Genomic DNA, 27,935 nt, shown 5'->3' on the forward strand with positions numbered 1-27,935 from the left:
GTTCTGTACAGAACAGCAGGTAATCTTCTCCTAGCTCGTGCGAAGAAAAAGAGGCCCAAGATAGCAGTTGGATCAGGTCAGAAGTGTCCAACCTTAAGACTTGGGGACTTCAACTCCCAGAGGCCCACCAAGATCTAGGTCAGGAGTGTCCAACCTTATGACTTGTGGACCTCAACTCCCAGAGGCCCACCAAGGTCTAGGTTAGGAGTGTCCAACCTTAAGATTTGTGGACTAACTCCCAGAGGCCCACAAAGATCTAGGTCAAGAATGTAGAACTTGACAATTTCAAGACTTGTGAACTTCAACTCCCAGAGGCCCACAAAGGTCTAGGTCAGGAGTGTCCAACCTTAAGACTTGTGGACTTCAATTCCCAAAGACCCACAAAGGTTTAGGTCAGGAGTGTCCAACCTTAAGACTTGTGGACCTCAACTCCCAGAGGCCCACAAAGCTCTAGATTAGGAGGGTCCAACCTTAAGACTTGTGGACTTCAACTCCCAGAGGCCCACAAAGCTCTAGATTAGGAGGGTCCAACCTTAAGACTTGTGGACTTCAACTGCCAGAGGTCCACAAAGGTCTAGGTCAGAAGTGTCCAACCTTAAGGCTTGTGGACCTCAACTCCCAGAGGCCCACAAAGCTCTAGATTAGGAGGGTCCAACCTTAAGACTTGTGGACTTCAACTCCCAGAGGCCCACAAAGAGCTAGGTCAGGAGTGTCCAACCTTGGTGACTTTTAAGTCCAAACGTCTAGGTCAGGAGTATCTTAAAGTTCCCAAGGCTGGACATCCCTGGTTTAGGTGGAGAGAGGTGACCCCTGATGCCCTTGAGAAAAATACCCTCTCTCCAAAATTATCTGCTGGATCTTCTTGAGTTCTTTCTAAAGCTACCTATGAAACAGCCATGGAAAGATGCAACCCCCAGATATCCAGAAGATTTGGGGTAGACCTGATCATCTCTGCAGCTCCCTTTCCCGTCTCCCCTCAACCAGGAAGCAGTTGCTCGGCTCTTACCTAGAGTCACCTCGGACTGCATGGGCATAGAGAGGGCATCGTGCTTGACCTCACAACTAAAGAGCGCGTCATTGTCTATCTGAGGATTAAGGGTCCACATAAGCATGGCCCGCACCTCCACGGTGCCGTCACTGATGGGGATGTGGGTGTGGTGGAAGAAATACGTAGGGTCGGCGTTCTGGATCCACCGCGGGAACTCCCGGCTCACCACAGTCTCGGGGATGTTTTCGGTGGTGGGGCTAAGCAACAGTCCCTGGTCGGCTGTGAGCCCGTGGAAGGGATTCTCGGTGTAAAGCCTCCCGCCCCGGTCCTCCGCATTCAACAGGGAGAGAGACTGCTGCATCTTGGTGTCGTCCATATCCCGATGGAAGAGGTTCCGGGCAGCTCGGCTGTCCTGCAACCCGGCGGCGTTGATCGGGGGCTCCGTCAAAGGGATACCCTGTATCAATTCTCCGTCCCTCTTAAAGTAAACCTGGAGGAGAAAAGGCATTGAGAGATTAAAGGCCCTTCGTTACAACTTGATGCTTTTACACACAGTCTAGAAAGGTGTCGGAAATAACCAGGCTCAGCTTGAGGAAAAGGGTCAAGCGTGTCATCCTGCACACCAAGGCTGTTCGAACGACCACAGATTTATTTCAGGCTAGCTAACACTTTCTAGGAGAATCCAAACGACTAACGGTCAAAGCAAATTGGCGGTGGATGAGAATCAACAGGGTTGGATTAGATCAGGGATAGGTAACCTTGGCTCTTTTATGACTTGTGGACTTCAACTCCCAGAATTCCTGAGTCAGCATGAGGGAAACTTTGGCCCCCTCATGACTCGTGGACTTCAACTCCCAGAATTCCTCAGCCAGCATGGGGGAACTATGGCTCCCTCACGACTCGTGGACTTCAACTCCCAGAATTCCTGAGCCAGCATGGAGGAACTATGGCCCCCTCACGACTTGTGGACTTCAACTCCCAGAATTCCTGAGCCAGCATGGGGGAACTATGGCCCCCTCATGACTCGTGGACTTCAACTCCCAGAATTCCTGAGCCAGCATAGCTCAGCTTGGAAACCTCTCCCTTTCCCCTCAGCATGGTTGACTCAGGAATTCTGGGAGTTGAAGTCCACCAGTCATAAAAGAGCCAAGGTTGCCTACCCCTGTCCAAATGCCTGAATTTTGATCACGTGACTGTGAGGAAAAAATATTTAAATATTTAAACCAGGGGTCTTAAAAACTGGCCCTTTTATGACTCGTGGACTCCCAACTCCCAGAATTCCTGAGCCAGCCACCTAAGGGGAAAGGGAGAGGTTTCCAAGCTGAGCCCTGCTGGCTCAGGAATTCTGGGAGTTGAAGTCCACCAGTCATAAAAGAGCCAAGGTTACCTACCTCTGGCCTAGGCCTAGGCCGCTTTATGACTCGTGGGCTTCAACTCCCAGAATTCCTGAGCCAGCATGGGGGAACTATGGCCCCCTCATGACTGGTGGACTTCAACTCCCAGAATTCCTGAGCCAGCCTGGCTCAGCTTGGAAACCTCTCCCTTTCCCCTCAGCATGGCTGGCTCAGGAATTCTGGGAGTTGAAGTCCACCAGTCATAAAAGAGCCAAGGTTGCCTAGCCCTGGAGTAGAAGACCTCTGAGGTCCAGTCCCACTCTAGTTATACCAAATGAATTGTTTTAAGTCCAGGTCTGCCTGTATATGAAAAAGGCTTAAGACCACATCAGGTGGAGTCTGGATCACCAGGAGGAACATTTAGGATCGGTTTAAATTCAGGGTAAATGTTTGGTTAAGAAACCAGTTCCTCCAAAGAGGGCACACCCACACCCACATCCACACCCCCAACTCTGCCAGGGAACCCACTGTGTTGGCGGGGATGTCTATTGCAAATAAGATTGCGTGACGCAACAGGGGGCCGTGTTTGTGTAGCTGCAGCAGCGAGGAACGCAACGCCTGCTTAAGTCTTTCTGACTGTTTCTCTGAAGAGAAGATTGCGCCGCGTTTCCTAAAACTTCTTTTCAAGCGTCTGATGTCACGCTGTAATGAAACAGCCTCGGGAAATGTTTGCAGATAAGTGGATTTCTCTCTCTCTCTCTCTCTCTCTCTCTCTCTCTCTCTCTCTTCCAGGTGGGGAGACGGAAGCAACCGCCAAAAAGCTTTGTTCCTCCCTCTCTTCGCGTTTTCCTCCAAATGTAGATCTTTCCGACTTCTGAATTAATACGCAGAAATTATTATCGGGATGTTTAGAACTCAAGGCTTCCCCACCGCTCCCTACCGTTTCACAGCATCCTGTCTGTCTGTATAAAGATATCCCACTACCCCGAACATGATTTAAAAGGGAGAGAGGGTGGGTGGAAGGAAACCAAACCACGAGAAAAAAAACAACAACTCCAGAAAGGATAAAATATCTGCTCCAAGGCTGTGCAGAAAAGGATGTTGCAGAAGACCTTTTTAATAAGGTAGTCCTCGACTTACGATTATTTGCTTAGCAACCAATCAGAAATGACAATGGCACTGAAAAAATCCTACTTACCACCGTTCCTCCACCTTACAACCCCGGGTCAAAACTTGGGCGCCCAGCAACTGGCATACATTACACAAGTTGTTAAGTGAAACGGTCCTCACTGTGGCTGCTAAGGGAGGACCACCTGTATCCAGGTGGATGACAACTGAATTGGGAGTCTTTTTTTTAATCTCCAGATGGGAAGATAGGGGTGCCCATTCTCTATGGATGCTCTGTGAAATTTTGGGGGGCTTTAAAAAAAGGGAGGCAGAAAGGCCTGGAGACTAAAACATATGAACAACGGTTGCAAGATTTGTGTTTGGCTAATCTAGAGAAAAGAAGGATTGCGGTGGGGTGGGGGGGACAGGATAGTGGTCTTCCATTATTTGGGGGGCTGCCACAAAGAAGAGGGGGTCAAGCTGTTCTCCAAATCCCCTGAAGGCAGGACAAGAAGCAACGGATGGAAACTAATCAAGGAGAGAAGCAACCTGGAATTAAAGAGAAACTTCCTGACAGTGAGGACAATTAACCAGTGGAACAGCTTGCCTCCAGACATTGTGGGTGCTTCATCACTGGAAGATTTTAAGAAGAGATTGGCCAGCCATCTGTCTGGGCAGGGGTCTTCAAATTTGGCCCTTTGATGACTTGTGGACTTCAATTGCCAGAATTCCTCAGCCAACGTGCCTGGCTTAGGAATTCTGGGAGTTGAAGTCCACAAGTCATCAAAGGGCCAAGTTTGAAGACCCCTGGACTAGGGCTGGACTAGACGACCTCCAAGGTTCCTCCCAGCTCCATTCTAATTGATTGAACCCTCCAAAATATTGGGAGGCCCCTCTCAGCCAATTAGCTTGAGTTCAGATTTAAACAAAAAAAAAAAAGCCTGAATTTTGTAGGGATCTTAACAACGTGCTTTGAATCCACCCTGTTTATGAACTGGGACCGAAGCGAAAACTGGAGACCCGTCTCAAGAAAAGCAGGTCAACAGTCCTTACTTCAAAGCCTCGTGAGCTGCAATGGGGATGATTAATGCTGAAAAGGAGACAGAGAGGTGCCTTAACAGGGTTTAGAGGTGGAGAGTCTTCTCTTTATTCCATGCTTCTCCAAACTTACCGTGGGGGCAGGTTTCCCACCAGCGACAAGGCAAACCAAGGTAAAATTCTGGGCCTGGTAGCGGCTGAAGGGAGCTGGAGTGTCCGCAGCTATGACGGAGATGGATGTGGGAGGTGCTGGTGGGAGAAGGAAGAACATTTGTTACTCATTTGATCAACCAGGAGCATCGTCCAAAGAGTGAGGTCAACTGGAGAAGTTTCTCCAAGACTTCCTGAAGCTTGAAGGTCCTAGTGAAGTGTGTGAGATGCATCGGGAACCCACAGTAGTTCGAGCGTTCCCCTCTGTCAGGTTTCCCTCTAAAATGGAGAAAAAACTGCCCCTTGCACATCACCCCACTGGCAAACTGGAGAACATCTGGAGAAAGGAAAGGAGAATGGATTGAAAAAAGAGGTGAAGGTCATCTTCAGGTTATGCCAGAAATGCAGAATGCAGAATTCTCTCTAAAGACAGAAAAACCAAGGCTACAGAATGAACATTTTGGAGAGAGTGCACAGTTTCTTCCATCATTTACAGAGATTTATTTTTCCAAGTTATTCCCCAACTCCCCAACTCTATTACTGAAGTGATAAAGACACAAATGTTTTAAGTTCTCTCTTAAAAATACATGCTCGCCCTGGTAGCAATTACACGTGGAGTAGTTTTAAGTTTTCAGGGTTTTAAGTAGGACGTTTCGCTCCATGGAAAGTTTTTAGTTCTTTTCTTTCTTTCTTTTTTGTTGGTGCTTTTTATGAGCTAAGAAATGCAGACCCAGCAAAGAATAAGTCAATACCTAGTGTGGTGTGTTTTTTTTCCCCTACCCTGCAGCAAAGTCTCTCATCCCCCTGTGGTTGTGATCACAAAACCATTTTATTTTTTTTTGCAAGTGGTTTGGAAAAATAGGAAGCTTTTTCTTCCAAGCTCAGCCAAGGAAAAACAGATGAAATAAGACAGATGGAATGGTTTATGATGCACCTAAACTCCAATGATGGCTTATTATGATAGCCACCCACAGTAGGGGGGGATGGAGGTCGTAAAAGTTTAGTTAATAATAGCATTATTTCTTTATTTGACTTCTATAGATGCCCATCTCAGCAAATGACTCTGGACAGCTATAGAAATCAATCCATCAACCAAAGAAAAACTGCTATTATTTTATTAAATTTTTATGATGCCTATCTCCCCTATAAAGCGACTCTGGGCAGCTACCATAATAAGCCATCATTATTATTATGTTCACCATATTTTCAAGCCTATACAAAGCTGCTTCTCAAATGGTATGGATTTGTGGGACACACAAATGTCTTAACGCAATTAAAACTGTCAAGGGGAGCGCAGAGATGGATAGGTTAACATTAAAAATGAAAGACAAAGAAGAAACGGAATATTAGGTGACACGGGACTTATTTTACCAATGGCTAGCTGATAAAAACAGAGGTTAGAAAGTTAGAAATATGAGAGAATATGTGGATTATGTGAGCAAGATGTATAACGGATTAGTAAATGCTTCGATTGTTATATAACTAATGTTCATGTGGGTAATACCATTTTTAATATTTTGATTGCTATTTCCTAGTATATGATTGTACTTTGATAAGATTATTATGAACGTGATGGTTATTATATTTTAATACTTGTATACCTAGACCAGAGGTAGGCAACCTTGGCTCTTTTATGACTCGTGGACTTCAACTCCCAGAATTCCTGAGCCAGCATGGGGGAACTATGGCCCCCTCATGACTCGTGGACTTCAACTCCCAGAATTCCTGAGCCAGCCATGCTGAGGGGAAAGGGAGAGGTTTCCAAGCTGAGCCATGCTGGCTCAGGAATTCTGGGAGTTGAAGTCCACGAGTCATGAGGGGCCATAGTTCCCCCATGCTGGCTGAGCATTCTGGGAGTTGAAGTCCACGAATCATGAGGGGCCATAGTTCCCCCATGCTGGCTGAGGCATTCTGGGAGTTGAAGTCCACGAGTCATGAGGGGGCCATAGTTCCCCCATGCTGCCTGAGGAATTCTGGGAGTTGAGTCATGAGGGGGCCATAGTTCCCCCATGCTGGCTGAGGCATTCTGGGAGTTGAAGTCCACGAGTCATGAGGGGGCCATAGTTCCCCCATGCTGGCTGAGGCATTCTGGGAGTTGAAGTCCACGAGTCATGAGGGGGCCATAGTTCCCCCATGCTGGCTGAGGAATTCTGGGAGTTGAAGTCCACGAGTCATGAGGGGGCCATAGTTCCCCCATGCTGGCTGAGGCATTCTGGGAGTTGAAGTCCACGAGTCATGAGGGGGCCATAGTTCCCCCATGCTGGCTGAGGCATTCTGGGAGTTGAAGTCCACGAGTCATGAGGGGGCCATAGTTCCCCCATGCTGGCTCAGGAATTCTGGGAGTTGAAGTCCACCAGTCATGAGGGGGCTATAGTTCCCTCATGCTGGCTGAGGAATTCTGGGAGTTGAAGTCCACGAGTCATAAAAGAGCCAAGGTTGCCTACCCTGACCTAGAGACAATGCACTGTTCAATGTAGAATTGGAATTTTTAAAATAATAATAATAATAAAAATTTGAAAAAAACTGTCATGGGGGAGCAGCCCTGCCTGCATGGCTTATAGTTTGTCAACTTCTGGAGACCTCTCCTGAAATCTCCGCCGATGATGTGCTCGGTCGAAAATGCGCAGCTCTCTCTCCTTTCCGTGGGGTGTCCATCTTCCTTTATTAAAAACCAGGTCAGCTCTGTGGGTTGGGAGCCCCAGCTGGCGAACACCGCTGCGGTGACACTGGAATTAGGAGAGACGGCTGATTTATGACAAGCGATGGGCCTTGAACGTCATTTGCTCCAGTGGAGTCTCAAGAGGCTGAAGCAATGCGAAGGAAGCGTGGACCCTCCAGTTGACGGTCAAGACCGAGAGAGATGGGTGGACAGGCACCCCTGAGAAGTCAATCTTGCACACAACTCCTTCCTTCTTGGTGTGGAAATTGCTTCTTGGAAGACCCCCTCCAGCGAACAATGGTCCTGTTCCCTCCTTAGGCATCCCTCGAAGCGATTTCAAGAACTCCGGGCTTCGTCACATCACAACTCATTCAACAGATGCAGGATCCTCTCCGTCTTTCTTGCATTCGTGCCGATTTGTATCCCAAGGCAAGAAAAATGAACTGGGAAGAGAAATAGTCCCAAAGAAAGAGATAACTACGGGGAAGAGATAAATGGAGAAAGAGGGAAAGAAAAATATAGATGCAGGAGCTCCGGAGTCTAGCTGCAGATTTAAATAATGGAGCAAAGCCACCTTAAACAGCTGAATATAACAGTCGTAGCCGGTGAGTGAATCGGGGTCCTGCTCTGCAGTGTTTGCCAAATTTGGGGCATTTCTGCTTCCAAAGGAGCAGAGGGGAAGAAGGAGCTTGCCACGGCTGCACAAAAACTCAAGGGAATTGGGGAGAAGGGAAGGTCCAGGAGGGCATCAAGTCTGACCCTCTGAAAGGAAATTCAGAGCCTCTTCGTGAAGGGGCTCCACCTGTTTAGGAAGGTGGTTTTCATCATCCACTCTTTCTCCTAAAGTTCACATAGATTCGACCTCTCATGAAACAGCCAAAGCAATTCCAGCAATGCTTGGTGGCTGGTTGGGGTCACGCTGGGTTGAAAGTTCATGGATCTGGGCCAAAAGAAGGCAGATGGATGAAGTAACATTGCTTTGTTGAAAAACTCTCCATCCTTTTCACAAATGGCTTCCAAACACAATTTATACCCCCCAAATTCACCCACAAGTTATTTCCACCAACGGAGCAAAGAAGCTTCTCTCCAAATGCTTCAACCAAACAACTGTGGATCAGATAGACTGCCCTTGAAGCTCCTCCTCCTCCTCCTCCTCCTCCTCCTCCTCCTCCTCCTCCTCCTCCTCCTCCTCCTCTTCTTCTTCTTCTTCTTCTTCTTCTTCTTCTTCTTCTTCTTCTTCTTCTTCATTCTCCTCCTCCTCTTCTTCTTCTCTTCCCCCCTCCTCCTCCTTCCCCTTCTTCATTGTTCTTCTCATCTTCTTCTTCTCCTTCTTTCATCATCTTCTTCTTTTCCTTCTCCTTCTTCCTCCTCCTCTTCTTCTTTTCTTCTTCTTCTTCTTCTTCTTCTTCTTCTTCTTCTTCTTCTTCTTCTTCTTCTTCTTCTTCTTCTTCTTCTTCTTCTTCTTCTTCTTCTTCTTCTTCTTCTTCACCACCACTCTCCTCCCCTTCTTCTTCTCTTCCCCCCTCCTCCTTTCCCTTCTTCATTGTTCTTCTCATCTTCTTCTCCTTCTTTCATCATCTTCTTCTTTTCCTTCTCCTTCTTCCTCCTCCTTTCTTCTCCTCTTCCTCCTCCTCCTTCCTTCATTCTCCTCCTCCTCCTCTTCTTCTTCTTCTCTTCCTCCTCCTCCTCCTTACTTCTTCCTTTGACCTCCAAAAGACATTAAGGAGCAACTTGGAGAAGAATTCACTCTAAACGTTCCTGTGTTGGGATCAAGTGTGACAAAGAAACTCAAACCAACCCCTTCTAGATGTTCTTCTGCATCAGATGTCCTTCTACTTTGCTACACTACATCAACACCACTGGCTTTCCTGCAGGGTCTGTTTTCTGGGTCTGGCCTACTGTGAAGGGCTGATCAATCAACCAGGCATGGTAAGGGTGGTGGCACTCAAGACCAGCCTCCATGTGGAGTGTCTCTGTTACAAAGAGGAGGATCTGGCTGTCCTTAAGAGGTCCCTAGTCTTCAAGATCCTCATGCGTTTCAGGCAGATTCTAACCAGCAACATTTATACGTCCTCATCAGCTGCCGGCACCCTTCACAAGGGACTGACAATGTGTCATGTTAGCGAGAAGACTTATTACAGGAGTCCCTCTGTCTGGCGTCGGCCTCCTCCACCTTTACACCCCCTCCCTTCGCCCCGAGCATCTTCCCTCGTGCCAGCCGCCTTCACCATCCTCCTTAATCATGCCTCCAGAACATTGAGCCATGAAGTCACCCATCACAACCAATTAAGGGTGCTGTCTGGAGGACAAGATCTTTACCTAATGCAGAGATGGCTAAATTTAGAAGCAGCCGACAGAAGAAGAGGTGCAAATTGCCCTGGCCGACCCAGGAGATGTCAGCATCTAATTACACAGCTGCAAGGCTCCCCCACACATCGCCCCCCCCTCCCCCAAGCACAGAGTCGGGAAGGCGAAGGAGGGGAGTCAGCAGACTAGAGAAGTCTGTCAAGCAGCGGTTTCATCCTTCCCCCCAAGTCCAGTCCCAATTTTACGGGGATGCCTTCATGGTGAGAAGATGCGGGACAAGGAACCCCCAACTTTTACACAGGGGAATTACGAGAAACCACAGTTCCTATGGGTCAATCTGTCTTAACATGGAGACTTCAAAACTCAAAATCAGAATATAGCTGGAAGGGACCTCTGCTTAAAACAGGAGACCCTACACCATTTCAGACAAATGGATGTCCAGTCTTTTCTTAAAAAAAAAACCCCAGTGATGGAGCAGTCACATCTTCTGGTGGCAAGCTGTTCCACTGGTTAATTGTCCTCACTGTTAGGAAGTTTCTCCTTAATTCCAGGTTGCTTCTCTCCTTCCTTAGTTTCCATCCGTTGTTTCTTGTCTTGCCTTCTGGTGCTTTGGAGAATAACGTGACCCCCCCTCTTCTTGGTGGCAGCCCCTCAGATACTGGAATCCTGCTATCATGTCCCCCCTATTTCTTCTTTTCTCTAGACTGGCCATTCCCAAATCCTGCAGCTGTTCTTCGTATGTTTTAGTCTCCAGTCTCCTTTAATCATCTTAGTTGCTCTTCTTTGCACTTTTCCCTAAAGTCTCAACATCTTTTTTATAATGTGGTGGCCAAAACTGGATAAGGATTCTTGGTAGAGCAATCTTGGTTTTGGATGCCTAACGGTTAATAAGAAGAAATATGCCCAGTTTTTTTTTTTTGTTGTTGTTGTTATTTTAAAGTAAGTATTTGCCATAGCTGTCCTTGTGCAAATTGTTTTTTCTCTTGGGCCCAGCCTCAGCATTCTGCATCTTTAATACATTATGCATTAAGAAGGAATCTTTGATTGCTAACTCTGCCGGCTGGTTTTAGCACATTGCATTAGGATTCTCAATCTTCAGTAATTCAGCTGCGAAGAACGCTCGTTGGTATTCTGGTCACCTCGGTGGAGGTGCAGGCTCGTGCCTGCCAGATGTCTCGCGCGCCAATTTCTTGCAGGGCCTGGCCACCAGCAGGGGACGGTGGCCTCCGAGGGTCCCGTGGGGCTCACCTCAGTCTAAAACGTGGCCTGTAGTTGCAGGAGGCTATGGGCGTCTAGTAGTAGGATTGGCACATGGGTGACTTCCTACATGGGACAGTGGCTAGGAGAATGCTTTGTTCGGAAGGGAGGGAAGGAGGAAGGAGGGAGAGGAAGGGGAAGGAAGAGCAGACAGGAAGGAGGAAGGTAGGTAGGAAAGAGGAGGGGGAGGAATGGGAAGGGGAGAGAAGAGCAGGCAGGAAGAGGAAGGAAGGAAGGAAAGGAAGGAAGAGAGGGAGGAAGGGGAAGGAAGAGCAGACAGGAAAAGGAAGGAAGGAAGGCAGGAAGAGGAGGGAAGAGCAGACAGGAAGGAGGAAGGTAGGTAGGAAAGAGGAGGGGGAGGAATGGGAAGGGGAGAGAAGAGCAGGCAGGAAGAGGAAGGAAGGAAAGGAAGGAAGAGAGGGAGGAAGGGGAAGGGGAGGGAAGAGCAGACAGGAAGAAGGTAGGAAGGAAGGAAAGAGATTTTCTTTGGAAGGGAGGGAGGGAGGGAAGGAGAAAGAGGAAGGGGAGAGAAGAGCAGGCAGGAAGAGGAAGGAAGGAAAGGAAGGAAGAGAGGGAGGAAGGGGAAGGGGAGGGTAGAGCAGGCAGGAAGAAGGAAGGTAGATAGGAAAGAGGACGAGGAGGAAGGGAAAGGGAAGAGAAGAGCAGGCAGGAAGAGGAAGGAAGGAAGGAAAGGAAGGAAGGAAGGAAGGAAGAGAGGAGGAAGGGGAAGGGGAAGGGGAGGGAAGAGCGGACAGGAAGAAGGAAGGTAGGAAGGAAAGAGATTTTCTTTGGAAGGGAGGGAGGGAAGGAGGGAGAGGAAGGGGAAGGGGAGGGTAGAGCAGACAGGAAGAAGGAAGGTAGATAGGAAAGAGGACGGGGAGGAAGGGGAAGGGGAGAGAAGAGCAGGCAGGAAGAGGAAGGAAAGGAAGGAAGAGGAGGAAGGGGAAGGGGAGGATAGAGCAGACAGGAAGAAGGAAGGTAGGAAGGAAAGAGGAGGGGGAGGAAGGGGAGGGAAGGGCAAGCAGGAAGGAAGGAAGAAGGGAGGGGAGGGAAGGAGGGGAGGAGGAGGGGAGGAAGGGGAAAGGGAAGGAAGGGCATGGCGGAAGGAAGGAAGGAAGGAAGGAAGGAAGGAAGGAAGGAAGGAAGGAAGGAGAAGGGGAAGAAAGGGGAGGGAAGGTCAGGCAGGAAGAGGTGAGGTGGGCAGGGAAGGGAAAGTCCACCTATTGAGGAACCCACCTCATTTCACAAGCAACCCATGACCTCCTGAGCCACCAATCCTGTCTGCAATCTAAAGGAGATTTTGTTCCATCCAAAGCCACAATCTCCGGTCATTAGAGAGCCCGGTCGGTCACACAAGGACCAGCTGGACAGTTCTCGCCTCCTCTCCGTCTACCTTAGGAGTCCAATCCTTTCATCCTTCCCTTCCCCCCCCCCCATTCAATTTTTTTTTTTTTTTGCTCACGGTCTGGACGGTTTAGAGAGACTCTCCTTCCAAAGAGAGGGAAAGTAGGTCACCTTCCTTTGGAAGTGGGCTTGGCCATCTTTTAAACTCCCCCCAAGGAGAAGATGGAGACCACCCCCTCAGCAAGGTGGAACATTCAGCCATCTTGTGAATGAACAGCCAAGGAACTTCAACAATAATTGCGTTAAGTGCGGTAAATAGATCCTCAAGGGTGGAAAATTGCCAGCAGATGAATCAAATCTATACCCCCTGATGCGGACGACACTCTTGCTAACTCCATCACCTCCCTTTCGCTGCCCAGGGAGTCCTGAAATGGGGGTGGGGAGGTTTAATGGTAGAGGGAACTCAATGGAGGAGGCAAATTCTCTTTTGAAGAGAAAAAAAAAAAAAACCAAGCCAACGAGAAGCGTTTGGGGCACGACGGACTGGTTTGGGGGCAAGAACATTTGACATGATAACTATATTTAAGGGGCTTCCACAAAGGAGAGGAGGGGTCAAGCTATTCTCCAAAGCACCAGAAAGGAGGACAAGAAGCAACAGATGGAAACTCATCAGGGAGAGAAGCAACCTGGAACTAAGGAGAAACTTCCTGACAGTGAGAACAATTAACCAGTGGAACCACCTGCCTCCAGAAGCGGTGAATGCTCCAACACTGGAAGTCTTTAAGAAGACACTGGACAGTCATTTGTCCGAAATGATATATAGGGTTTCCTGCCTGAGCAGGGGGTTGGACTAGATGACCTCCAAGGACCCTTCCAACTTGGTTATTCTATGACCCCAAATCCATAAATCCGTGGAAGGATTTGCTTCCAGAAGTTGTGGGTGCTCCATCATTGGAGGTTATCGAGAAGAAACTGGACAACCATTTCTCTGACATGCTATAGGGTCTCCTGCCTGAGCAGGGGGTTGGACTAGAAGACCTCCAAGGTCCCTTCCGGTTCTGTTACCCTGCTATGTCTGATTTGGGAATTCTGAAACCACCATCTAATCTGCTTTCCTCTTTTCTGACTGCTCTACAAACGTGTCGGATGTCAGCAAGCGTCTTCCCTGGAAGCTGGTTCATCAAAGCAAGCAGCTTAGCTTAATTAAAATGCAACCAGGTCTCCGTCTTGCGGCACGCAACAGCAAACACTCAATGGGGTACAAAAAGAGGAATGAAAACCCCAGCGGACGCAGGAGGCTGCAGTGCAACACTGCGCACGGAAAAGTAGGGCCCCTGGAACGTTCCCAGTGGGGGCTAACTTCGTTCCCTGAGCATGTAATTTGATTGCCTTTAATGTCCAAGCGTGCGTAGGTGTAACTGTTTGGAGCTGGCATAAAATCGCTTAAGACCCATTCGGGAAAATTGGGCACAGCGTTGGTCGAGACAGTCTTCTCAGTGGCCAAGCTCACCTCCCATTGTTTTCATATTACAAACATCAGGCATGCTTGGTGGCTTCAAAATAGAACAGGAAGGAAGGAAGGAAGGAAGGAAGGAAGGAAGGAAGGAAGGAAGGAAGGAAGGAAGGAAGGAAGGAAGGAAGGAAGGAAGGAGATGGGAATGAGAAGGAGGGAGGCAGGAAGGGAAGGAAGGAGGGAGGGAGAAGATGGGAAAGAAGGAGGGAGGGAGGAAGGAAGGAAGGGAGGAAGGAAGGAGGGAAGGAAGGAGATGGGAATAGGGAGGCAGGAAAGGAAGGAAGGAAGGAGGGAGGGAGATGATGGGAAAGAAGGAGGGAGGGAGGGAGGAAGCAAGGAAGGAGATGGGAATGAGAAGGAGGGAGGGAGGAAAGGAAGGAAGGAGGGAGGGAGGGAGGAAGGAAGGAGGGAAGGAAGGAGATGGGAATGAGAACAAGAAGGGGGGAGGAAGCAAGGAAGGAGATGGGAATGAGAAAGAGGGAGACAGGGAAGGAAGAAAGGAAGGAAGGAAGGAAGGAAGGAAGGAAGGAGATGGGAATGAGAAGGAGGGATTCCTCCATGCTACCTGTTGCCCAGGTTTGTCTCCTCTTTGCAACCTTTCCTTTGAAGTCACCCCTGCGCAGGCTAGATTTAGAAGCTTTGTCTGTCTCCCTTCTGCCCTTTTAGCTCCCTGTTCCATACTTATTAGTTCATTTTTTTTCCGGTCATTTTGTACAGCTCTGGAATCTCCATTAAGTCTCTGGCCGGGCTGGCGAAGAGAGGAGACTTTTGGATTATTCGCCCAAAGGTTCCTATTAAAACTGGAATAGCCTTCAGGCATGTCATTTGTTCAGTCTCCGCTGCTTTATACTTACAAGGCTCTTCGTAATGAGGAAAACAAATATCCAGAAGAAAAAGATCCACGGAGAACTTCTTGCAAGTCTTTCAGGACGGAATCAACCTAGGCTTGTTATTCGGAGTTTTCCCCGGCCCAATTTTACTCCTAGAACGTTGAGCTGAAAGGTCAGCCAGGGTGAATTTAGCTTTTCTCTCTAATTTATTTTTCGTCCTTATCTGGAAGAGGGGGAAAAGGATAACCGTGTGCATTTCCTGACATGTTGAAAGTCCAAGATGAAGCATCTACCTTCCCAAAATGGTAGATCCCACGAAGTACCGACACCGTTGGCACACTCAAGCTCAGCCTGTTAAGGAGCTGCCAATTCTCTCCCTTTCCAATCAGAGCACTCTCAGACTTTGGCGTTGGGAAGGGTTGTATCCAATGGTCCCTACGGCAGCGGCCCCCAACCTTTTGGGCACCAGGGACCGGTTCCGTGGAGAGAGGTTTTACCGCGGACCGGAGAGTGCGTGGTTTCATGTGCTGCCTGCATTCCACAGGTGGGACTTCACTTGTTTGCATGGAACGGATTCTGGCAAGCCATGGACCGGTGCCAGTCCATGGACCAGGGATTGGGGACTCCTGCCCTACAGTCAATCAATTCACTTGAGATTCAAATGACCAGGCTGTCATGGATCTGATTCCCCCCCCCGGACTCCTCTCCAGATGCCAGTTCAGAGGAGGGCCAGTCTGAGTCTGCAGAGGAAAGCACGGAGCCAAGTGTTGTCAGGATCGGGGCTCAGAGAATGCCAGCCTCTCCTGGATTAGTTTCCATCCATTGCTTCTTGTCCTGCCTTCAGGCACTTTGGAGAATAGCTTGACTCCCTCTTCTTTGGGGCAGCCCCTGAGATACTGGAACGCTACTATCATGTCCCCCCTCGTCCTTCTCTTCGTTAAACTAGACATACCCAATTCCAGCAGCCGTTCCTTATATGCTTTAGCCTCCAGTCCCCTGATCATCTTTGTTGCTCTTCTCTGTACTCTTTCTAGAGTCTCAAGATCTTTTTTACATCGTGGTGACCAAAACTGGATGCAGGATTCCAAGTGTGGTCATGAAGACCACAATACAAATCATATGATGCATAATCAGTCAATCACGTTGCAACCAACGGGTGGAAAAATGGTGAGTAAATCCTTCCACACATTCTCAACCTTCTCCCTTTCCTATACAAAGTTTAAGGGAAATAAAGTAATGGTAGGAAAATGTCCCTCACCCTTCTGGGTTTTCTAATTTGGCACGAAATCAGGAAATGTTTGTAGCAATATGTGTGAAAATGTCCATTCATGCTGTATTTTCTCCCCACCCCCCAGCTGAATTAAGAGAAGTAACTGAGGAAGGACACAATTGGGTCTCAACCCCGGGACTTGGTTGGCCTTGTCAAAAGGGCCAGTTCTATTTATGAGACTGTTTGGAGATGGAAAGGGGGTCTCCTGGGACCCCCTCAGTTAATTACATCTTTTGGACCTGGTTTCCTGGTTAGGAAATGAATTATTCTTTTCTTGCTGCAGTGGCTGACAGGAGCCATCTGGGGGAAGGGGGACGTGTCAAACCAAAATGAAGGACCACTGAGAGGATGAAGGAGAGAAGAAACTCAGAAAAGGCTTTCAGAACCAAGAGCTAAATACTAACGGAAGAAGAATTATTCCAATTTGAGGGACATCTTTAAAAGGTCTTCTTCTATTAACACACTTCTAACATTTTATGATAGCCGATTTGGTGCGGTGGTTAAGACACCCGAGTAGAAACCAAGAGATGGTGAGTGTTAGTCCAGCCTTGGGCGTGAAACCAGCTGGGGGACCATGGGCCAGTCACTTTCTCTCAGCCCTAGGGAGGCGGCAATGGCTAATTACTTCTGAAAAACCTTCAAGAAAACTACAGGGAATTATCCACCAGTCTCCACTTGAATGAAAGGGAAAGTATATTGAAGTACAGACTATTTCTTCTTTTTCTATTCGTCATTCCTACCTCAGATGCTGGAGCCAGTTTGAGATAGCGGTTAAAGATGCCGAGTTCAAAGTAGGAGACCACTGAGCTCCAGACTTGCTAATGGGAGGGGAGACTTTGGACCGGTCACACTCAGTCCTAGGAAGATGTTACTGGAACTAGCTACCTTTCTGAAAAAGTTCTCAAGAACCTCTACCTGTAGCCACCAGGAGTCAAGGAGAAATTGATGGACCATACCAACTATATCTGAGTGGAGGGGATCCTCTGCAACTCTAGGAGAATCAGGTGATCCTACTCTTTCTGAACTGAAGGCCTTTACACCGGGACAGGGGATATAGTGTGCTTCAGGAACACAAACGGTCAGCCATTGGACTCTCCATAGGAGAACAAACCCATCAGGACAAGATTCAGCAGTCCATCTGCATTTGAAAGATATAGATAACTCTACGGAAGAGAGCAAAGTCCACGTTCTAGAAAAAGAGAACTGCTGGTTTGAAAGAGGGGTCAAAGAGGCCATCTACATTATGACTGAACAGCCCTCTCTCAACGGAGGGGGAGGGATATGACACCACCTATCTCGTATCTATAACATAGTCCTTTCAGCAGTTCCAAGAAAGCTCCACACCCATCTTCTGTCCCAGCCTACGTGAGTCCTTGTTAAGCTCACAAGGAGAAACTCCTCTTCCAACAAGCAGACTGGAACCGCAGGAAAAAACCAATCCCCTTTTATTGTTCACAGACCTGAGTCAAAGTCCAAGGCAAACAAAACACAGTCCACAAAAACTCGATCCTCAACACAAACAGTTGCCTTCGGCAACCAGCACCTCTCACACCTTCCCTTTTATTATGCAGCCAAGGCGTGGCTTCCTAATGCCTTCTCCTTTGCCTTTGGAGCCGCCCCATTTCATTCCTCTGTCCTACTCCCTTCTCTTGCCTGTGCTTTGATGCATCCGGGATTTGTCCCAGCTGTTCTTCATCACTGTCCAACTCGGGCTCCCAGCACAGCTGTGTCTCAGCCTGAGCACGAGTAGAGGGGCCAGGCTCCTCGTCTGAGTGTAAGTCTTGGAGCTCCTCAGAGTCTTCCTCTGACTCTGATGTCACTCCTCCTCCTCCTCCTCCGATTCCTCAGACTCAGCTGCCGGGTCCACTGGCTGGCAAGGAATCCCAACAACCCATTTGCCCTGTTCAGGTGACCTTAAGGGCACAGATAAACCTCCAGGTGGCCTCAACAACTTTCAGACAGAGGGCTAATGACTAGATGACTGCAAGGGATATAAATCCTTCCATTCTCCACCGTTCAGTCAGAACTGAGGAAGCTTCTTGGATGAGAAATGAAACATCTTCAAGAAAGTCCAGTTGCCTTTTGAAACAGCATCTTTGGGACAACTACGGCCTGGATGACTGCGAATCGGCATAGACACTTTGGTGTGACGTCCATGAAGATCTCACCCCATTCCTGCTCCCACCCCCCCCAAAGTCTTGTCCTTTGGATCTGCCCCCATGTTGGGCTCAAGCAGGGAGCCTCTCTTAAGACTGAACAGGGCAGAGTGGAGCTAAGAAAAGGTGACCAGTTTTGGTCACCACGATGTAAAAAAGATGCTGAGACTCTAGAAAGAGTGCAGAGAAGAGCAGCAAAGATGATTAGGGGACTGGAGGCTAAAGCATATAAGGAAAGGCTGCTGGAATTGGAGATGTCTAGTTTAACGAAGAGAAGGACGAGGGGGGACATGATAGCAGTCTTCCAGTATCTCAGGGGCTGCCCCAAAGAAGAGGGAGTCAAGCTATTCTCCAAAGTGCCTAAAGGCAGGACAAGAAGCAATGGATGGAAACTAATCAAAGAGAGAAGCAACCTGGAACTAAGGAGAAACTTCCTGACAGTTAGAACAATTAACCAGTGGAACCACCTGCCTCCAGAAGTAGTGAATGCTATTTGTCTGAAATGGTATAGGGTTTCCTGCCTGAGCAGGGGGTTGGACTAGATGACCTCCAAAGTCCCTTCCAACTTTATTACTACTACTACTACTACTACTACTACTACTATAAAACAGACAAGCTAATTGGCACCAAATTCGGCATCTGCAAAATCTGGCCAGGCAAAATGTGCCATATCTCAAAGCTAGCTTAGGATTAAAGATTCAAAGAGAAGAGAAAAGTTCCTGGCATTTGTCTATATAATATCTTAAGTTGTTATCTATCATTATATGTATTTTTCCTTCTCTCTCTTTATATGTATGTATGTATGTATGTATGTATGTATTTCTCCTTCTCCTGTTTCTTTTAAATAAAAAGTCTACTTCCTTCCCTTTTGTGACACATTATTTCCTCTTACTGTATTCTTCTTTTTTGGGGGGGCAATCATTTTTCTCTGATGCTTGCGTTTTTTGCTCAGTCTTTTCTTCCTTCACCACATCCCATCCGTTAGGAATATTTTTCCAGAGGCAGAACTGCTGCTGCAAAACCCACACAAGGTGGGGTTTTAAAACATCGGCCGGAAAATGTAAAGCGTGAGCAGGAGATGAATTTCTGCCTATTCTTTTTTCTCTCTCATGCATACCCACAAATCACACCTACACAGGAAGGGGGTACGGAGACGGTCTGCTGAATTTGAATAACCCTGAAATGCTCCTGAAAGCGGAGCCCGTGGCAGCTTTACACAATGCTGAAACCCCGGACGAGAGAAAAAAATCCCTGGTGCTTTTCAACTCAGCAGCAATTAGCAATCTTGTAAAACTCTTGCTGCTGCAAACGTTAGTGCCTAGCGCGGAAATATCACAGGGCCGTAGTTCTTGAATTTTACGGCCCTTTGGCCCCTTGCTTAATCATTATTTTTAAAACAGCCTCTGGTGGGGAAGGCTGTGGCCTATGACAGGTTGGAGCTGCGGGGCTTTCGTTAAGTTTTAAGGATACCAACTGCCCATTTTGTTGTTCTTGTTTTGTTTTGTTCGTCTGGTTTTAAAGATACAATTCCATCAGCCCCGTTTATCTGCAGCGAAAGGAAAAATCTCGCTCGCCGCCTGTTTTCCTACAGCAGTTCTTAACAGGTCCAGCTTTGAATTTTGGATTTTCTGTAAGTCGCTCTCTGTTCCTCTGAATTGACGGAAAAACAGAATTGGAAGGGACCTTGGAGGTCTTCTAGTCCAACCCCCTGCTCAGGCAGGAAACCCTATACCATTTCAGACAAATGGATGTCCAGTCTCTTCTTAAAAACTTCCAGTATTGGTGCACCCACAACGTTTGAAGTTCCACCAGTTAATTGAAAATTTCTCCTTAGTTCCGGGTTGCTTCTCTCCTTGATTAGTTTCCATCCGTTGCTTCTTGTCCTGCCTTCAGGCGCTTTGGAGAACAGCTTGACTCCCTCTTCTTTGGGGCAGTCCCTGAGATACTGGAAGACTGCTATCATGTCGGTCCTAGTCCTTCTCTTCATTAGACTAGACACCCCCAATTCCTGCAACTGTTCTTTGTATGTTTTAGCCTCCAGTTCCCTGTTCATCTTTGTTGCTCTTTTCTGCATTCTTTCCAGAGTCTCTACATCGTTTTTATAATATGGTAACCAAAACTGGATGCAGTATTCTAAGTATGGGCTTACTAAGGCTTTATAAAGCAGTACTAATACTTCATGTGATTTTGACTCTATGCCTCTGTTTATGCAACCTAGGATTGTGTTAGCTTTTTTGGCTGCCGCCGCACACTGCTGACTCATATTTTTTTAGAATAGAATAGAATAGAATAGAATAGAATAGAATAGAATAGAATAGAATAGAATAAGAATAAGAATAAGAATGGAGTGGAGTGGAGTGGAGTGGAGTGGAGTGGAGTAGAGTAGAGTAGAGTAGAATACAATATGGAATGGAATGGAAAGGAATGGAGTGAACGGAATAGAATAGAATAGAATATAGAATAGAAGAGAATAGAATAATAGAATAGAATAGAATAGAATAGAGCTGGAAGGGACCTTGGAGGTCTTCTAGTCCAGCCCCCTGCTCAAGCAGGAGACCCAATACCATTCCAGACAAGTGGCTGTCCAGTCTCTTCTTAAAAGCCTCCAGTGATGGAGCACCCACAACTTCTGGTGGCAAGCTGTTCCACTGGTTAATTGTCCTCACTGTCAGGAAATTTCTCCTTAATTCCAGGTTGCTTCTCTCCTTGATGAGTTTCTATCCATTGCTTCTTGTCCTGCCTTCAGGTGCTTTGGAAAATAATTCCATCCCCTCTTCTTTGTGGCAGCCTCTGAATTTAAGTGATTGTCCACTAGGACTCCAAGATCCTTCTCATAGTTACTGCTATTGAACCAGATTTCACCTAATCTGTACCTGTACATTTGTTTTTTCTTGCCTAAGTGTAAACATCTCAACAAAGATCGCAGCGGATGGAATTGTCCTTATCCATTGCTAGCCAGCTGTGTCCTGCTCAAATATCTTTCCTATGCATGTAGGAAAGGTCTTAAACCAAAGTCCCTAATTGATTAAGATCAGAAACATACCACCTCTTGACATTGCTGCCGATAAAGATCACTCTTTGGAATTGACAACCTGTAGCCTTTCCGAAGACTTGGCTCCTGGGCTGTATATCCTGGTTTCATTTATTGGACAAGCTGGGATTCAGTAGGGAAAAATCTAACCAGGGCAGGTGAAACAGGTGAAAAATGCCCCCAAAACCAACCCATAAAAAACAAGGATGGAGTGGGCAGTTAGTGGAATCCTGCTGTTTAGATAGAGCTGGAAGGGACCTTGGAGGTCTTCTAGTCCAGCCCCCTGCTTAAGCAGGAGAACTTACACCATTTCAGACAGGTGATTGTCCAGTCTCTTTTTAAAGATCTCCATTGATGGAGCAGTCACAATTTCTGGGGGCAAGCTGTTCCACTGGTTGATTGTCCTCACTGTCAGGAAGTTTCTCCTTAATTCCAGGTTGCTTCCCTCTTTGATCAGTTTCCAACCATTGTTTCTCGTCCTTCCCTCTGGTGCTCTGGTGAACAACGTGACCCCTTCTTCCTTGTGGCAGCCCCTCAGATCCTGGAACGCTGCTATCATGTCTCCCCTATTTCCTCTTTACTTTAGATTAGCCAAACCCAAGTACCGCAGCCGTTCTTCGTGTGTTTTAGTCTCCAGCCTTTGATCATCCTAGTTGCTCTTCTCTGGATTTTTTCCAAACTCTCAACATCTTTTTTGTGATGTGGACATGGAGAGATGAAGGACATCGCCCTTGCAGCTCAAGAAGAATCAGATGAGTAGAGTCAACTTCAAACCGGAAACCTGGGATTCCCTCGGAAGAGTTGCAGCCAGATCCAGATGTGTGGCCAGGACAGGAAGGTGGTCTTGCCGTTCCAAGAAGTAACCGCAATGCAGAACAGCTGGTGATGAAGCAATCTCAGTTTACACCTGAGCTCATCTGTCAACTTCAGGTACCTTGATGAAGTTCCAACAGCTGCTCTACTTTGATGCTTGCAACAGCTCACCCCACTGCGATAATCTTGCTGTAAAAGGCAAGGATAGGGAGGGGCGGGGGCTCAGCTTCGGCCCCCATCCTCCAGCCACATCCCTGGAGCACCAAAGTCCAGATGGATAGCCAGAAAGGACGTCTCGCTAGCACAGCCACCCTGCTTATTTTTAATTATGACTATTATTTGCGAAGCGGGGCCCCCATACCGCGGATGACCTGGTTTGGAGGAAGCAGAAAGCCCTAGTCTTGGTCAACGTCCCCCCCCCCTCTTCTGCTGCATAAAAGAGTTAAGATCTATTTTAAAACAGAAATTGCAAAATGAGCATCAGGGACTTTTTTTAGAAGGGGGGGAAAAAAAAACCAGGACGATGAAAAACAGTATCAATGATACAACAAACAACTCAATATGTATGCGTCCACAGCAGCCAGCCTGCTGGTTGCCCTCTGGGGTATAAATTATTTTTAAAAAATAAGAGAAAGGCTACTGCGGTGCGAACGTTCGTGACAGAGGGTCTGGAGGCCGGCGGTGCGTTATTGAGTGATTCAGCCCAAGAAATGCAGGGTTTTGGGGGGGGTTTGTGAGTAGACTGTGGGGAAAATATTTCCTTCCCCCTGTTTTCACTCCTGTTCTAAAAATCTTGGAGGGAAAGAGTGAAAGAGTAAAGCACCTCCTGGCATAATATTCCAAGCAAGCTCTTACAGATAATGGGCTACACTTGAAAAAGTGTTGTGATGCATTACAGAAGCCAGATTTAGCTGAGGGACAACCCACAGGGAAGCTGTGCGAGACAAAATAATCTGGGTGAAATCAAGAAAGAATCAGCGGGATTTATCAGCAGGTCTTGACTAAAAACTCTACGTAAAGAAGCGTCGGTGGTTTTCTTGCAGACGTCGCATTACCAAAGTAAGTAACGTTGTCAGCACTGATGAAGTTACCCAGATGGGTGATGAAAGGTCTGCAGGAAAATCACCAAGCTCAGAAAGCACCCAGGACCCTTCATGTCAACTCCTCTATCAGTACAAAGAAGTCCATGTGTTTTAAGGCTTTTAAAGCTGCAGGCCGCTAGGAGCCATATTGAAACAAGATGGGAGGCAAATGAATCTAATAACAACAGCACTTAGATTGATATACCACTTCACAGTGCTTTGCTTTACAGCCCTCTCTAAGCAGTTTACAGAGCCAGCTTGTTGCCCCCAACAATCTGGATCCTCATTTTACCGACCTCGGAAGGATGGAAGGCTGAGTCAAACATGAGCTGGTCAGGATCGAACTCCTGGCAGTCAGCAGAGTTTGCCTGCAATCCTGCATTCTAAGCACTGCGCCACCACGGCTCTTAATGCAACATCCGATCAGCTACAGCAATAGCAGTAGCACTTAAAAGACTTACAGTATATACCGCTTCACAGTGCTTTACAGCCCTCTCTAAGCGGTTGACAGGGTCAGCCTGTTGACCCCCTCCAACAATCTGGGTCCTCATTTTACCCACCTCGGAAGGATGGAAGGCTGAGTCAACCATGAGCTGGTCAGGATCGAACTCCAGACTGTGGCAGTCAGCCTGCAATACTGCATTCTAACCACTGCACCATCATGGATGAATGGATGGATGGAAGGAAGGAAGGAAGGAAGGAAGGGCAATAAACACTTAGACTTATATACCACTTCGCAGTGCTTTACAGCCCTCTCTAAGCAGTTTATACAGAGCCAGCTTGTTGCCCCCAACAATCTGGATCCTCATTTTACCGACCTCGGAAGGATGGAAGGCTGAGTCAAACATGAGCTGGTCAGGATCGAACTCCTGGCAGTCAGCAGAGTTTGCCTGCAATCCTGCATTCTAAGCACTGCGCCACCACGGCTCTTAATGCAACATCCGATCAGCTACAGCAATAGCAGTAGCACTTAAAAGACTTACAGTATATACCGCTTCACAGTGCTTTACAGCCCTCTCTAAGCGGTTGACAGGGTCAGCCTGTTGACCCCCTCCAACAATCTGGGTCCTCATTTTACCCACCTCGGAAGGATGGAAGGCTGAGTCAACCATGAGCTGGTCAGGATCGAACTCCAGACTGTGGCAGTCAGCCTGCAATACTGCATTCTAACCACTGCACCATCATGGATGAATGGATGGATGGAAGGAAGGAAGGAAGGAAGGAAGGGCAATAAACACTTAGACTTATATACCACTTCGCAGTGCTTTACAGCCCTCTCTAAGCAGTTTATACAGAGTCAGCCTGTTGCCCCCCAACAATCTGGGTCTTCATTTTACCGACCTCGGAGGGATGGAAGGCTGAGTCAACCTTCAGCTGGTCAGGATGGAACTGCTGACTGTGGGCAGAGTCAGCCTGCAATGCTGCATTCTAAGCACTGCACCACCATGGCTCTTAATAAATAAATAATAAATAAATGTGTGACAGAGGTACAATTCCACCGTTCATTGCAAGTGTACCTTAGATGCATGTAAGGAATAATTAAGGCTTTTAAAAAAATGACATGTTGCCATTTGCTTTCGTTTTTCTAAGCAAAGCATCAGGCTAAAAATTTTCTCCTGGGCAATGTTGCGTGCAGATTTTCTAGCATGTGGTGTTTTTTTTTTTTCCTTTTCCCCCCAGTTACAAAGAATAAAATAAAAATAAAAGGGTACAGGTAGTCCTCAAATTAAAGCAGTGTATTTAGTGACTGTTCGAAGTGACAACGGTACTGAAAAAAAGTGACTTAGGACTGCTTTTCAGACTTACGACCGTTTGCAGCACCCCCCACGGTCAGGTGATCAAAATTTAGACCCTTGGCAACTGACTCATATTTACGACGGTCGCAGTGTGGCAGGGTCACGTGATCCCCTTTGGCGATCTTCTAAGAAGCCAAGTCAACGGGGGAGCCATATTCACTTAAACAACCATGTTACTAACTCACCAATTGCACGGGTTCACTTAACAATCGTGGTGAGAAATGTCGTAAAACGGGGCAAAACTCACTTAGCAACGTAACTTTTGGACTTAATTACGGTCGTCACTCAAGGGCTATCTGTGAAGTGGAATATATGTGAAAAGTTGCTGGGGTTAAAAGACCCCCCTACACACACACACACGTACACACAGGGTTATATAATGAAGTCCCACCTAATCATCAGCGGTCGATGAAAGAGGAAGATCGTTATTACTTACACATCACGTTGAGAAAAATGTTGCCTGAGGCCAGGACCACCTTCTCACGGGTCGCCCTGTCGTAAATTCCCACGTGACATTCATAGGGTCCGTTGTCCGAAATTCGGACTTCAGGGAGTCTGGAGTGACAAGAGAGAAACAGAGAATGAAGGACACTGTGATGCATTGAGGACCCTGTAGGAAATGACTGTGATTTTCTTAATACATTATAGTCGGTTGACTCCTGACTGTTCATTTAGTGATCGTTTGAAGTTACACCGGCACTGGAAAAAGTGACTTATGACCGGTCCCCACACTTATGTGTCATGGTTCCGACAGATGAAACTCTTCAAAGAACTTGGAGGCATTGTTTACCTTAAAGAATCTTTATTCGAGTAGCATAGCATTGGCAGGTACATAGGCCAAGCCAAAATCTCCCCTGAGCACATATTATCAAAGCACAATTCCCTCCTCTAATTAGCAGTCATAAATCACATTCTCCAATTAGTTTGAAATGCAGGCTTTCCCTCCAGTTCTCCAACCGCCATTTCTTATCATCTCTTATTTCAAAAAACCTTGGTTCTCACACTAGTTGCAATATTGTTATGTCTAACTAACTCCCATGCACATTCCTCCACCACCACCCCAGTATCAACGCTGCTAACATCAGATGTTCTTGCTTTGACATTACAACTGTAGCAGCATCCTTACGGTCACATGATCAAAATGTGGGTGATTGGCCGTTGACTCGCATCTATGATGGTGTCAAGAATGAAACTTTGGCAGCTACGTGCCTCTTTGTTTCAACTTGCCATTACAGTGTGTGTGTGGGGGGTAAGTTGTTGCTTTAGAATTGGATAGATAAGAGAAACGAAACCTCTACGATTCTGCTGAAGGCCGGTGAGAGCCTGAAACCTTTTCAAGGACAGAGCAGCAGGTGCGGGGAGGAAGCAGACGGTTCCCATAACAAAGTGAAACTGTTTACATGGACAACATGAGAAGTTGCGGGTTTGGCTGGGGGAAATTATTGCTTAATTCTATGAACTGGTGTCTGGGAAGCTCGGAGTTAGTTTTGCTTCAACATTACCATACCGTGTATTCAATAAACAGTAAGATTTTCGGAAACGGAATAAACCTGGAGTGTTTATTTGGATTCTCGAGCTGGCTGTGGACAGATGGTTGCAGCAGCCCCAGGGTCACGTGATCCCCATTTGTGACCTTCCCATCTGGGCTCTGACAAACAAGGTCAACGGGGGAAGCCAGATTCACTTAACAACCACAAGTTTCAGTTAATAACTGCAGTGATTTGTTTAATAACCATGGAACAAAAGGACATAAAATTGAGCGTGCCTTGCTTAGCAACAGCTTTGCTCAGCAAAGGAAATTCTGGTCCCAGCTGTCTGCGTAAGACGAGAGTTGTAAACAGACTAGACTGTTTCTGCACAAATCCAAATTTAACCTCAACTGTCTCTGCCTAAAGTGATTTTTGGTCTTAATTCCAGACGGTCAATTCACCCTAAGCAGGTCATCAGATTATTATTTTTTTATAGTATTTTATTAGTTTTCTACATTTGCAATTCGTAAGTGCTTAGTAAACAACGTGGTGTCCGGGTCCCTTTCTTTTACTTAATAATGCACATTAAAATCCTAATCTCTCCCCCGTTTTTCCAGCCACTGATAAAATGCATCTCATATTTGAAAGTATTCTGTGTCTTCTTTTTCCTTAATCTTCAGTGAAAGTCTATCCATTTCTGCACAGTCCAGTATTTTCATGATGATCTCTTCTTCAGAGGGTGTTTCTTTATTTTTCCAATACTGAGCAAATACAATTCATGCTGCCGTTAATGCATGCAACATTAAATATACACTTTCTTTATCATATTTTCCTGATAATAGACCTAATAAAAATAGTTCTGGTTTTAAAATCTGCGTGTTTTCTTAACATCTTTCCTAGCCAGATATTATTTTTATTGATTATTTTCATTCTGAGCCTTCGAACATGCAGAGAAACCGTGTGATATTTTTTTTTTCAACTCCCATGTCGAAAAGGAGAGCCTGCACTGTATTGTTTGAGTTGAAATTGGAAATGCGATTTCTACTTCCAGAAAATGTGAAGAAATAATATTGATCATTGTGCAAATCCTGAAGCAGTGTGGTTTTTCTGAACGGAAGGGGAAGGAGGGTGAATACGGGCCAAATAGCTGAGGATAAAAGAAAAAAGAAAAAATCTTTGTGCTGGTTAGATTAAATTAAGTGTTGGAAGCATCTCTCTTCAGCTCTGCTGTGGCCCTTGACATTTTTCGACTGGGCTGTGAAATTCATCTACTGACACAACTGCAAACATTTAAAAAAAAAAATAATAAAAAATTCAGGTCTAAAAAAGGAAGGGGGAGTGAGTTGGGCACAGAAAAAGCCTCCCCTGGGGGGGGGGAGAGAAAAGAAAAATCAAAGCGATTCCATCATGCTTGCAAAGCCCAATCTGGAACAGGAACTCAAAATGAATCTCCAAGGAGGATGAGATGAGAAAGAGAGAGAGAGAGAGAGAGAGAGAGAAAGAAACAAGAAAGAAAGGAGGGAGAGAGGGAGAGAGGGAGGAAGAAGCAGGCAAGGAGGAAGGGATATAAAGAAGGAAGGAAGGGATGGGAGAAAGGAAGGGATGAGAGAAAGAAAGGATGAGAAGGGAGGGATAGGGGAAGGGAAGGGAAGGGAAGGGAAGGGAGGGAGGGAGGGAGGGAGGGAGGGAGGGAGGAAGGAAGGAAGGAAGGAAGGAAGGAAGGAAGGAAGGAAGGAAGGAAGGAAGGAAGGAAGGAAGGAAGGAAGGAAGGAAGGGGAAACTGAGTGTGGA

At 46.9% G+C, this 27,935-nt stretch overlaps 1 protein-coding gene across 4 annotated transcripts in view; it reads right to left on the reverse strand.

The window, feature by feature from the left end:
• IGSF21 (immunoglobin superfamily member 21) overlaps nucleotides 1-27,935 on the reverse strand; it is a 252,342-nt gene that overhangs the window by 12,491 nt on the left and 211,916 nt on the right. For all 4 annotated transcript variants that reach the window (XM_039355070.1, XM_039355069.1, XM_039355071.1 and 1 more), the window contains 3 exons: nucleotides 25,112-25,230; nucleotides 4,601-4,716; nucleotides 1,007-1,478 (listed from right to left, as the gene is read on the reverse strand). In XM_039355070.1, coding sequence (XP_039211004.1) covers nucleotides 1,007-1,478; nucleotides 4,601-4,716; nucleotides 25,112-25,230 — 707 coding nt within the window. The remainder of the gene's footprint in view (nucleotides 1-1,006; nucleotides 1,479-4,600; nucleotides 4,717-25,111; nucleotides 25,231-27,935) is intronic.

The sequence above is a fragment of the Crotalus tigris genome, unplaced genomic scaffold, assembly GCF_016545835.1.
Source record: "Crotalus tigris isolate CLP2741 ecotype Arizona unplaced genomic scaffold, ASM1654583v1 scf7180000018590.67127310178:1205815, whole genome shotgun sequence".
Lineage (NCBI taxonomy): Eukaryota > Metazoa > Chordata > Lepidosauria > Squamata > Viperidae > Crotalus > Crotalus tigris.